Here is a 13221-nt window from a genome sequence, read left to right on the forward strand (position 1 = left end):
AATGTTGCATCTGTATTTACTTGGGAGACATACATAGAAGTAGCCGTGAGATCATGGACTGTATGCAGGTTACAGAGGAAGAGGCTTTTGCTGTCTTGAGGACAAGACAGGCCCCTGGGATAAATTCCCAGGTGCCTGACAACGTGTGCCCTTGAGAGGCTAGTGCAGAAATTTCAGGGGCTTTGCGGAGATATTTAAAATGTCCTTAGCCACGGGTGAGATTTTGGGGGATTGGAGGATAGCTAATGTTGTTCCATTGTTTAAGAAAGGATCTATGAATAAGCCAGGAAGGTGAGCCTGACGCCAGTAGTGGGAACTTACTGTAAAGTACTCTAAGGAACTGGATATAAAATTATTTGCTGCAACACACATAAAAGTTGCTGGTGAACACAGCAGGCCAGCAGCATCTATAGGAAGAGGTACAGTCGATGTTTCAGGCCGAGACCCTTCGTCAGGACTAACTGAAAGAAGAGCTAGTAAGAGATTTGAAAGTGGGAGGGGGAGGGGGAGATCCAAAATGATGGGAGAAGACAGGAGGAGGAGGGATGGAGCCAAGAGCTGGACAGGTGATTGGCAAAAGGGATATGAGAGGATAATGGGATGGGAGGCCTAGGGAGAAAGAAAGGGGGAGGGGGGAAACCCAGAGGATGAGCAAGGAGTATAGTGAGAGGGACAGAGGGAGTAAAAGGAGAAAGAGAAAAAGAATATATATATAAATAAATAACGAATGGGGTACGAGGGGGAGGAAGGGCATTAACAGAAGTTGGAGAAGTCAATGCATTATTTGGACAGACAGGACCTGATTGGGGATAATCAAGATGGCTTATAGATCTCTGGAGAATCCCAGAGTTAATAAGGTTGATGATAGTGTGGGAGACAATGGCTCCTTCATGGGGTCCTGTTCCAGGGGTAAGTAAGAGGAGGTGTCTGACTGTTGTTGCAATGCCTCAGCAAGGTAGAGGCCAGTCCGTCAGACACTTGGGTGTTTGGAGACAATCCTCCTCTCACCCCACCTTCCCTGAACACCTCAACCCTCCTCTCACCTCAGACTCTATCAACACCCCTCATCACCTCCCTCTGATCCCATCTCTCATCCATGCTGGGTCTTCACCATCCCCTCTGACCTTCCCTTCTCTGAGGCAGAACATTCTGTTCTCAGTAAGGTCCTCACCTTTGGCCCCTTGCTCCCACACCTCGGTGAGTTCTGTGCCCGCCACGGCGCTGAGCTCCTGTTCTGCTGCCTCCGTCTCCGTGCCCACTCTCCATTCCTCACCGATGACACCTTCTCCCGCCTTCAAACCTCCTCCTCCAGGACACTCCGCTCTGGTCTTCTGCCTGCTCTGGATCTTTTCATTGCTGACTGCCAACAGGACATCAACTGCCTCGACTTCAGCACTCCTCTCTCCAATTCCAATCTCACCCCTTCAGAACGCTCCGCCCTCCACTCCCTCCCTCTGCACTAATCCTAACCTCACCATCAAACCTTCATATAAGGGATGCTGCAGTAGTCTGGCAGACTGACCCCTACCTTGCTGAAGCCAGGCAACAACTCTCAGACACCTCCTCTTACTTGCCCCTCAAAAAGGACCCCACTCAGGAATACCAGACCATTGCCTCCCACACCAGCACCAACCTTATTAACTCTGGGGATCTCCCATTCACTGCCACCAACATCACAGCTCCTGCACCCCACACCTCTCATGTCTACCTCCTACCCAAGATCCACAAACCTGCCTGTCCAGGTAGACCCATTGTTTCAGCTTGTTCCTGCCGCACTGAATTTATATCCGCAATCCTTGACTCTGTCTTATTCCCCCCAGTTCAGTCCCTTTCTACCTACATCTGTGACACTTTACATGCTCTTTCAATGATTTCAGATTCCCTGGCCCCGAGCATCTTATTTTTACTATGGATGTCCAGTCCCTATACACCTCGATGCCCCACCAGGAAGGACTCAAAGCTTTCTGTTTCTTTCTGGATTCCAGACCCAACCAGTTCCCCTCCACCTGGCAGAACTTGTCCTCACTCTCAATAATTTTTCCTTTGGGTTCTCCTACTTCCTTCAGACAGAAGGGGTAACCATGGGCACTCACATGGGTCCCAGCTATGCCAGTCTGTTTGTCGGCTGTGCAGGACAGTCTATGTTCCAAGCCTACTCTGGTATCACTCCCCAACTTTTCTTATGCTACATCATCGACTGCATTGGTGCTGCTTCCTACACCCATGCCCAGCTCGTTGACTTCATCAAATTTGCCTCCAACTTCCAACCTTCCCTCAAATTTACCTGGTCCATTTCTAACACCTCCTTCCACTTTCTCGATCTCTCTGTCTCTATGTCTGGAGACAGCTTATCTACTGATGTCTACTATAAACCCACAGACTCTCACAACTACGGAGGCTATACCTCTTTCCACCCTGTTATTTGTAAAAACGCCACCCCCTTCTCTCAACTCCTCCAACTCTGCAGCATCTGCTTTCAGGATGAGGCTTTCATTCCAGAACTAGGGAGATGTCCTTCTTCAAAGAAAGGGGCCTCCCTTCCTCCACAAACAGCACTGTTCTCAACCACATCTCTTCCATTTCACACACATCTGCTCTCACCCCATCTACCCCCCCACCCTACTAGGGATAGGGTTCCTCTTGTCCTCACCTACTGCCTGACCAGCCTTCGCATCCAGAACATAATTCTCCAAAACCTTCACCATCTCCAAAGGGATCCCACCACCAAGCACATCTTTCCCTCCCTCCACTTTCTGCTTTCCGCACCTCCTCTCGCAATACCATTCAGGGCCACAAACAGTACTTCCAGGTGAGGTGATACTTCACCTGTGAGTTTATTGGGGTTATATACTGTGCCTGGTGCTCCCGATGTGGCCTCCTGTATATCAGTGAGATCTGATGTAGATTGGAAGACCGTTTTGTCAAGCAGCTATGCTCCGTCCACCAGAAAAAGCAGGATCCCCAAGTGGCCACCATTTTTAGTTCCACTTCCCATTCCATATGTTATCCCATGGCCTCCTCTACTGCCGCGATGTGGCCACACTCAGGTTGGAGGAACAACACCTGATATTCCGTCTGGGTAGCCTCCAACCTGATGGCATGAACATTGATTTCTTGAACTTTTGGTAATGCCCTCCCCTCCCTTCACCATTCCCAATTCCCTCTCTTACCTCAGTTCCTTACCTGCCCAACACCACTCTCTGGTGCTCCTCCCCCTTTTCTTTTTATCATGGCCTTCTGTCCTCTCCTATCAGATTCCCCCTTCTCCAGCCCTGTATCTCTTTCACCAATCAACTTCCCAGCTCTTTTCTTCAACCCTCCCTGCTCTTAATTTCACCTATCACCTTGTGTTTCTTCCTTCCCTCCCCCTCCACCTTCTAACTCTGACTCTTCACCTTTATTTTTCTCCAGTCCTGCCAAAAGGTCTCGGCCCAAAACATCGACTTTTCTCTTTTCCATAGATGCTGCCTGGCCTGCTGAGTTCCTCCAGTATTTTCTGTGTGTTGCTTGGATTTCCAACATCTGCAGACTTTCTCTTGTTTGTGAATGGCTTATAGAGGTTTTTTAAGGAAGATACCAGGAAAGTTGATGAGGGTAAGGCAGTTGATGTTGTCTACATGGGCTTTAGCAAAGCCTTTGACAAGTCCTGCATGAGAGGTTGATCAGGAAGGTTCAATTGCTCTGCATTCAAGGTGAGGTAGTAAATTGGATTAGGCATTGGCTTTGTGGAAGAAGCCAGAGAGTGGTAGTAGATGGTTGCCTTCCCTGTGACTAGTGGAGTGCCGCAGGGACCGTTGCTGGGTCTGTTGTTGTTTGTCATGTATGTCAATGATCTGGATGATAATGTGGGAAACTGGATCATCAGATTTAAGGATGACATCAAAATTGGGGGTGTAGTGGACAGCAAGGAAAGTTATCAGAGCTTGCAGTTGATTTGGACCAGCAGGAAAAATGGGCTGAAAAATAGCAGATGGAGTTTAATACACACAGGTGTGAGATTTTGCTTTTTTGAGGGACTAACCAGGATAGGTTTTACATGGTGAGTGGTAGAGCACTGAGGAGTGCAGTAGAACAGAAGGATCTGGGAATACAGACTATCACATGTAGACAGGATCATAAAGAAAGCTTTGGCACATTGGCCCTCATATATCAAAGTACTGGGTGCAGAAGTTGGGATGTTATGTTGACGTTGTATAAGTTAGGCCTAATTTGGAGTATTTTGGTCAGTTTTGGTTACCCGCCTATAGGAAAGCTGTCCTATAGGACAGAGAACAGAGAAAATTTACAAGGATGTTGCCAGGACTTGAGAACCTGAGTTACAGAGAAAGGCTGAGTAGGTTAGACTTGATTCCCTAGAGCATAAGAGAATGAGCGGAGGTTTGATAGGGGTATACAAAATGATGCGGGGTATCGATAGGGTAAACGCAAGCAGGCTTTTTCCACTGAGGTTGGGAGATGTGAGTATTAGAGGTCATGGGTTAAAGGTGAAAGGTGAAATTGAAGGGGAACGTCTTCACTCAGAGGATGGTGAGAGTATGGAATGAGCTGCCAGCAGAAATGATGGATCTGGGTTCGATTTCAGCACAAGTGAAATTTGGATAGGTTTGTGGATGAGAATGGTGTGGAGGGCCTTGGTCCCAGTGTAGGTTGATGGGACTGGATGGGTAAATAGTTCCACATGGCCTAGTGGGGCCAAAGGGCCTGTTTCTGTGCTAAAGTGTTCTGTGACCATAAGATGTGGGAGCAGAATTAGGCCATTCAGCTCATCAGTTCTGCTCCACCATTTGATCATGGCTGACTTATTATCCCTCTCAACTCCATTCTTCTGCCTTTTTCCTGCAACCTGTGGTGCCCTTATGAATGCTTTGAATACACCCAGTGACTTGGCCTCCACAGCTGCCTGTGGCAATAAATTCCACAGATCCTTGTATCCTTGTATTCTGAGGCTGCACCTTCAGTTCCTAGACTCTTGTACTACTGAAGACCTCCTCACCATGTCCACTCTGTATAGGCTTTTCAATATGTGATGGGTTTTAATGAGAGCCCTGCCCTCCACCTTCATTCTCATTGAATCTATTGAATGTCTCACCACTCCTCAATGTTGGATCTCATTCAAACCTATCGAATGATGAAACCCCTTGATAGAGTCGATGTGGAGGGGTTGTTTCCTGTGGCTGGGGAGTCTAGGACCAGAGGACACAGCCTCACAGTAGAGGGATGTCCATTTAGAATGGAGAAGAGGAAGAATTTCTTTAGGCAGAGAGTGGTGAATCTGTGGAATTTGTTACCACAGGCAGCTGTGGAGGCCAAGTCATTGTGCATATTTAAGGCAGAGGTTGATAGATTCTTGATTAGTCAGGGCATGAGGGGATGGGGGGAGAAGGCAGGAGATTGGGGCTGAGAGGGAATTGGATCAGCCATGATGAAATGGCAGAGCAGACTCAACGGGCCAAATGGCCCAATTCTGCTCTTATATCTTATGGTTTTATTGTTACAAACTCCAGCAAGTACAGGCCCAGAGCCATCAACCCTTTACATATATAAGTAAAGTAAACTTAATTCATAATTATAAATTATTTACAAAAATAAACCATTCAATGCCTTTTCATTCTTTGTACACATGGTCAATGCTTTCCATACTGTTCTATTAGTTTCATACACATTATTAGCGTTCTGCCACTCATGTGTCACTCTGGGGTGGAATACTAACTACTACACTAATTGAGAGGCTTCTTCCCCCCACCAGGCCCCTCCCTCTCGTAGGAGAAGAATCCTACCTACCCCGTGGTCCTTCCCACCGAGTCCCTGTGGTGGTTGCATCAAGCTTCAGCGCGTCCCTCATCCCGTGCTCCTGCAGCCTGGGATGTGCCAGTTGGCAGCATTCGGCCACGGATATTTCGATGTGCTCACAGACCCATTTAACCGAGTTGATGATTTTCCAGCAGTACTTGGTGTTCGTCTCCGTTAAGTTAAACTTTACATTTCCAGGTTCATTCTTGTGAACCTCCTTTGGATGCTCTCCAATGCCAGCACTCTCTTTCTGAGATATGGTTCCTAAAACATAGAAATCTACAGCACATTACAGGCCCTTCGGCCCACAATGTTGTGCCAACCATGTAACCTACTCTAGAAGCTGCCTAGAATTTCCCTACCACATAGCCCTCTTTTTTTCCTGAGCTCCATGTACCTCTCTAAAAGGCTCTTAAAAACCCTATTATATCCTCCTCTACCACTGTCGGTGGCAGTGCATTCCACACACCCACCTCTCTTTGGGAAAAACTTACCACTGACATCCCCTCGGTACCTACTTCCAAGCACCTTAAAACTGTGCCCCCTCCTGTTAACAGTTTCAGCCCTGGGAAAAAGTCTCTATCCACACGATCAATGCCTCATCATCTTATACATCTCTATCAGGCCACCTCTCATCCTCTGTGGCTCCAAAGAGAAAAGGCCAAGTTCACTCAACCTAATCTCATAAAGCATGTTCTCCAATCCAGGCAACATCCTTGTAAATCTCCTCTGCACTTTCTCTATAGTATCCATATCCTTCCTGTAGTGAGGTGACCAGAATTGAACACAATACTCTAAGTGAGGTCTGTCTAGGGTCCTATGCAGCTGCAACATTACCTCTTGGCTCTTGAATTCAATCCCATGGTTGATGAAGGCCAGCACACCATACGCCTTCTTAACAACACTGTCAACATGCGCAGCAGCTTTGAGTGTCCTATTGACACGGACCCCAAGATCTCGCTGATCCACATTGCCAAGAGTCTTACCACTAATATTATATTCTGTCTTCAAATTTGATCTACCGAAATGAACCATTTCACACTTATCTGGACTGAAGTCCATCTGCCATTTCCCAGCCCAGTTCTGCATCCTATCAATGTCGCGCTGTAACCTCTGACAACACTCCAAACTATCCACAACACCCCCAACTTTTGTGTCATCAGCAAACTTACTAACCCACCCTTCTACTTCCTCATCCAGGTCATTTATAAAAATCACAAAGAGGAGGGGTCCCAGAACAGATGCCTGTAGAACACCACTGGTCACTGACCTCCATGCAGAATATGAACCATCTACAACCACCTTTCGCATTCTGTGGGCAAGCCAATTCTGTATCCACAAAGCAAGGTCTCTTTGGATCCCATGGCTCAATACTTCCTGAATGAGCCTTGCATGGGAACCTTATCAAATGCCTTACTGAAATCCATGTACACCACATCCACTGCTCCATCTTAATCAATGTGTTTAGTTACATCCTCAAAGAATTCAATCAGGTTCATAAGGCATGACCTGCCCTTGACAAAGACATGCTGACTATCCCTAATCAGATTATGTCTCTCCAAATGCTTATAAATCCTGCCTCTCAGGATCCTCTTCAACAACTTGCCCACAACCAAAGTAAGACTCACCAGTCTATAATTTCATGGGCTATCTCTACTCCCTTTCTTGAATAAGGGAACAACATCCGCAACTCCCCAATCCTCTGGTACTTCTGCCGTTCCTATTGATGATGCAAAGATCATCGCAGGAGGCTCAACAGTCTCCTCCCCTCGTTCCCACAGTAGCCTGGGGACAATACCAACAATACTGCTCGCAACTGCTCACAATACTCCAAAGTGGTCGGACCAACGTCTTGAAGAATATCATTACATCCTTCCTATTATGTGTTCAAAATGAACGCTAACATTGCATTTGTCTTTCTTACTGATGACTCTGGGTGGTGGGGTGAAGATATGTCTCTACCAAAGGAGGTATAAGGCACTCCTCCTCTTTGCTAGCCTGTGGGTCAGCCTTGGGCAAGGTGTAGCACCTGATTAGCCCCCTTCCCCCACCCACCGGATCAGGGTCATGTGAAGCCATGGGAGCAGGTGGTGGATGGTCGTACGAGCAGCTGGTGCACATCACAAGTTCTGGTTATGTGACCACTGATGCCAGGCAGACAATCTCTGAAGAGTATTGATAATGGCTGGGGTCACCCATCTTGTAAACAAGAAGACGACAATGGCAAACCACTTCTGTAGAAAAATTCCCCAAGAACAAAGAACAAAAAGCAGAAAGACTGTGATCACCCATGTCATACTACACGGCACATCACAAACAGACAAACTAATGACTCAAGGTAACCTTTAGGGAATTCTACACTGGAACTCCTAATTCCCCTTTCAACTCTAACTTCTGAATTTGCTCCCTGTTTAGAAAATACGTCTTTATTTCTTGAGTCTACTGCACAACCATACACTTCCCTATACTGTATTCCATCTGCCATTTCTTTGCCTCGTCTCCTACTCCTACCCCAGCACCCCAGGCAATTCCAAGGGGACCTAATGATCACAACGGGGAAAAAAGGGAAAGTCTTTCACTAGAGGCTGTGCCTCCTCGTGTGCTAGGAGACAGCAGAGAAAATGGGAAAACCCAGACTTCCCACTGAATCCGAAACAGAATCTGTTGAAGTCCTTCTGCAGGCTCCCTTCTTCCCCAGCAGTACCTGCCCCTTTACCTATTTTTGTATTGTCTGCAAACTAGGTGACAATGCCACCGATTCTGCCATCCAGGTAACAAAGTCTTCAACTCAGTCATCCAGAAAAGTGTGGCTCTCTCCATCGATGGAAAACACATAGGCCATTCAGCCCATTACGTAATTGCTTTAGTGGAGGAAGTGTGGGAGGGGCATCCAGTCTCTCCTACAGCCGGTACGTCGTCCTCAACCCATCTATGGATGTGTCATGTTGCTGCCTGAGCGATGTCGCTAACCTGCTCCCTCTTTCCCTACAATTGCACCAGTCTCCACACTACAATTGTTCTGCTAAGCCAGGCGGGACGCCCTGGCTTTGCTCCAGCTTGGCCGGCACGTCTGTGTCTTACCCGAGGATGGCGAAGGAAAGGAACTCAGGCAGGTCGAAGGGGAATTCCACCCTCCAGTTAGTGCTGAAGAGGACGGCAACGGTCTCTGGGGGTGGGTGGGGGGGAGCAAGAAAGAACGATTAGATAAAGAATTAAGGATTTGTCATATATACATCGAAACATACAGTGAAATGCTTCATTTCCATTAACAACCAACTTAGCCAAGGGTGTGCCAGGGGCAGCCCAGAAGACAAAAGATACCATTGTGGATTTCAGGAAGGCACACGTCAATGGCTCTGCGAAGACCACACAGTTCCTTACTGTGTACATAACAGACAATCTAAGCTTGACACACAACACCTCATCATTTTTTCAAGAAGGCGCAGCAGTGTTTACAATTTCTGAGGAGATTGAGGCATACAAAGCTCCCCACCCCTGTTCTAACAACTTTCTACAGGAGCAACATCGAGGCTGTCCTGTCTGGCTGCATCATCATGCGGCAATGGGCCACAAGACCCTACAGAGGATAGTAAAAACTGCCGAGAAGATCACCAGGATATCCCTCTATGTCACTATGCTAGCGTTTGCTATGTCACTATTTGCGGGAGCGTCATATTCGAAAGGCCTGAAGCTTTGTTGAGGATCGTATCACCCAACACACAATCTCTTTGACCCACCAGCATCAGGAAGGTGGTACAGCAGCATCAGGAATGTGAATGCCAGACTGGGTAATCAACGGGTACTGTTGCCGTACTATTGCCAGGCGGCAGTACTACCCATCGTGCCCCATGCCCAGCAGAGACCTGAAATTTCTGCGAAATTAGGATTTGCAAAGAGGGCTGAGATGAATCTTGCAATGATGGTACATTTAAATTCCTCATCATCTTCTGCTCTGAACCAAAGTCACCCTCCACCTCTTCCTTCTGTCCTTTTCCACTCTCCATCCTGGCTCCGCTCAAACCCTTCTTCTTCTCCTCACCTGCCCATCATCTCCCTCTGGTTCCCCTCCTCTCCCACTTTCTCCCACGGTCCACTCTCCTCTCCTATCAGACTCCTTCAGCCATTTACCTTTTCCACCTATCACCTTCCAGCTACTTAATACCCCTCTCACCTAGTTTCACCTATCAGTTTGTACTTTTTCTCCTCCCTCCATCTTCCTATTCTGACCTCTTTCCTCTTCCTTTCCAGTCTTGATAAAGGATCCTTACCCAAAGTGTCGACTGTTTATTCCCTCCACAGATGCTGCCAGGCCTGCCAAGTTCCTCCAGCATTTTAGACCATACGATGTAAGAGCAGTGTTAGGCCATTCAGCCCATCGAGTCTGCTCCTGTATCCGATCATGGCCGATCAGCTTTCCTTCCCAACCTTATTCTCCTGCCTTCTCCCCATAGCCACTCATCATCCTCTGCTTTAGCACTAAAAGCCAATCATTGAGTAATAATATTTCAGCATTTAAAATAGTAATCAATATTACAATCATCATCATTATTATGTGCCATGTCACGTGTCGAGGGCAATCACGGTCTTTCAATGGCCATGATTGTTCTTGGTAAATTTTTTATAGAAGTTGTTTGCCATTGTCTTATTCTGGGTGGTGTTTTTATAAGACGGGTGACCCCAGTCATTATCAATACTCTTCAGAGATTGTCTGCCTGGTGTCAGTGGTTGCATAACAAGGACTTGTGATATGCACCAGCTGCTCATACAACCATCCACCACCTGATCTCATGGCTTCACGTGACCCTGTTCGAGGGAGCGGGGGCTAAGCAGGTGCTACACCTTGCCCAAGGGTGACCTGCAGGCTAGCAGAGGGAAACAGCATCTTGCACCTTCTTTGGTAGAGAAATATCTCCACCCTGCCACCCAACTATTTCAGTACCCAATACAAAATGACCTGATAAAGGATCTTGGCTCGAAATGTTGACTGTTTACTCTTTTCCATAGGTGCTGCCTGGCCAGAATGTTGTGTGCATTACAAAAGATTAGTTATCCAGTTTGTGTGTGTTACACTTCGTTCTCATTGTGATTGTCCATAACATGCACTTATGTATATGACAATAAAACTGGCTTTGGCCTTGACTCTTGACCCAGTGACATCATCACAGTGCCGGCAGACTCCTCCAATCCACCCCTCCAGGTCAATAGTTACCATGCTCATTGTTCACCACGGCCAGGACTCGGAACATCAGGGCAGCACACGTCGCGGCGAAGAATCCCCGCCAGTAATTCCGCACGGCAAAGTGGGTGGCCGTGGTCTCCACGCTGAACAGGACACCTGTGGGGGCCAGGGGTGGGCAAGAGCAACACAGAGTGATCAGGCTTGGGAATCTGGGAAGAATGTCAATGTTAGGTGCACTTTGATAGAAGGAATGAAAGCATAAACTATTTTCTAAATGGGGAGAAAATACAAATATCCGAGGTGTAATGGGACTTGGGAGTCCTCATGCAGGATTCCCTGAAGGTTCATTTGCAGTTTGAGTCTGTGGTGAGGAAGGCAAATGCAATGTTAGCATTCATTTCAAGAGGACTAGAATATAAAGGCAAGGACGCAATGTTGGGGCTTTATAAAGCACTGGTGAGGCCTCACTTGAAGTATTGTGAGCAGTTTTGGGCCCCTATTTGAGAAAGGATGTGCTGACATTGGAAAGAGTCCAGGGGAAGTTCATGAGAATGATTCTGGGAATGAAAGGGTTAATGTATGAGGAGCAATTGATGTCTCTAGGCCTGTACTCATTGGAGTTTAGAAGAATGAGGGGGGATCTCATTGAAACCTATCAAATGTTAAAAGGCCTAGAGTGGATATGGAGAGGATGTCTTCTATGGTGGGGGAGTCTAGGACCAGAGGGCACAGCTTCAAAATAAGGGTAAGTCAGGTTAGAACAGAGATGAGGAGGAATTTCTTTTGCCAGAGGGAGGTGAATCTGTGGAGTTCATTGTCATAGGTAGCCATGGAGGCCAAGTCATATTTATGGTGAATGTTCATACATTCTTGATTAGTCAGGGTGTGAAAAATTATGGGAAGAGGCAGGAGATTGAGGCTGAGAGGGAAATAGATCAGCAATAATGAAATGGTAGAGTAGACTCAATGGGCCGAATAGCCCAATCCTGCTACTAATGTATGTCGTATGGTTTTATGGTCCCTGTGCCTTCTACACGCTGATGTTGAGATTATAAGCAATTCTTATTGAAACAAAATGTGAGACAATGTAGAGGAAACCATCCAATAGATGTTTCAAAATTCAGAAATCACAGTCTGTCCACAAAGCAAAGCAAGTGTGGAGGAAAAGAGGGATCTTGGGGTCCACGTTCATAGATCCCTGAAAGTTGCAGAGTTGTTCAGAAGGCGTATGGTGTGTTGACCTTCATTAGTTGGGGATCGAGTTTAAGAGCTGTAAGGTAATGTTGCAGCTCTATAAAACCCTGGTTAGGTATGTTCAGTTCTGGTCACCTCATTATAGGAAGGATGTGGAAGCTTTATAGAGGGTGCAGAGGAGATTTATCAGTATTCTGCCTGGATTAGAGAGGATAGATTGAATGAACTAGGGTTTTCCCTCTCTGGAAAGAGGTGACTTGTTAGAGATGTACAAGGTGATAAGAGGCCTGGATGGAATGAACAGCCAAAGACTTTTTTTCCGGGGATGGGGCAATGACTAATACAACAGAGGACAATTTTAAGGTGACTGGAGGAAGGTAGTTCTTTTACACAGAGAGTGGTGGGTGCATGGAACTTGCTGCTTGGGGTGGTGGTAGAGGCAGAGACGTTAGGGATCTTTAACAGACTCTTAGCTAGGTATATGGATGAAAAGAGAAATGGAGGGCTATGTGACAGTGAAGGGTTAGATTGATATGGGAGTAAGTTGAAAAGTCAACACAATATCATGGGCCAAAGGGCCTGTGCTGTCGAACCTTGAAGTGGATGGACTACAGTAGCAGAAGACTGTGAACATATGCTCAGTGGCCAGTTTATTAGGTACAGGAGGTATCCAATAAAGTGGCCACTGAGTGGGAGTAGAAGAATAAGTTATATTCTATCTGGGCATCTTGCAGACCTGTTAGGATAAGAGGCTTCTCCAAGCTCAGGTAAACTGCTCTCACATCATTTTCCCTTGTCATGGTGATTTCCCTTTCCCTCTTCCTCTTACAGTTGGTATTCATGCTCCTTATCACCTGATCTTTCTTGTCCATACCATTCATTTTATCACTGCTCCACAGTTCTACTTTGAAAACTGTAAACCCTCTAGTTCTCCTCCCAGTTGTGAGAAAGGGCCGCTGACCTCAAAGGTCAACTGGTTTTGTTCACCATGGATGCTGCCAGTCCCAGCTGAGCTCTTCCCATGTCCCTGTTTTTGTTTCAGATTCCCAGCATCTGCG

At 46.8% G+C, this 13221-nt stretch overlaps 1 protein-coding gene across 1 annotated transcript in view; it reads right to left on the reverse strand.

Moving 5' to 3' along the window:
• LOC140197291 (chloride channel protein ClC-Kb-like) overlaps positions 1–13221 on the reverse strand; it is a 108423-nt gene that overhangs the window by 66641 nt on the left and 28561 nt on the right. The window contains exons 7-8 of the mRNA XM_072257228.1: positions 11000–11125; positions 8872–8956 (exon numbers count right to left, since the gene is read on the reverse strand). Of these exons, the coding sequence (XP_072113329.1) occupies positions 8872–8956; positions 11000–11125 (211 nt within the window). The remainder of the gene's footprint in view (positions 1–8871; positions 8957–10999; positions 11126–13221) is intronic.

The sequence above is a fragment of the Mobula birostris genome, chromosome 5 (assembly GCF_030028105.1).
Source record: "Mobula birostris isolate sMobBir1 chromosome 5, sMobBir1.hap1, whole genome shotgun sequence".
Taxonomy (NCBI): Eukaryota; Metazoa; Chordata; class Chondrichthyes; order Myliobatiformes; family Myliobatidae; genus Mobula; species Mobula birostris.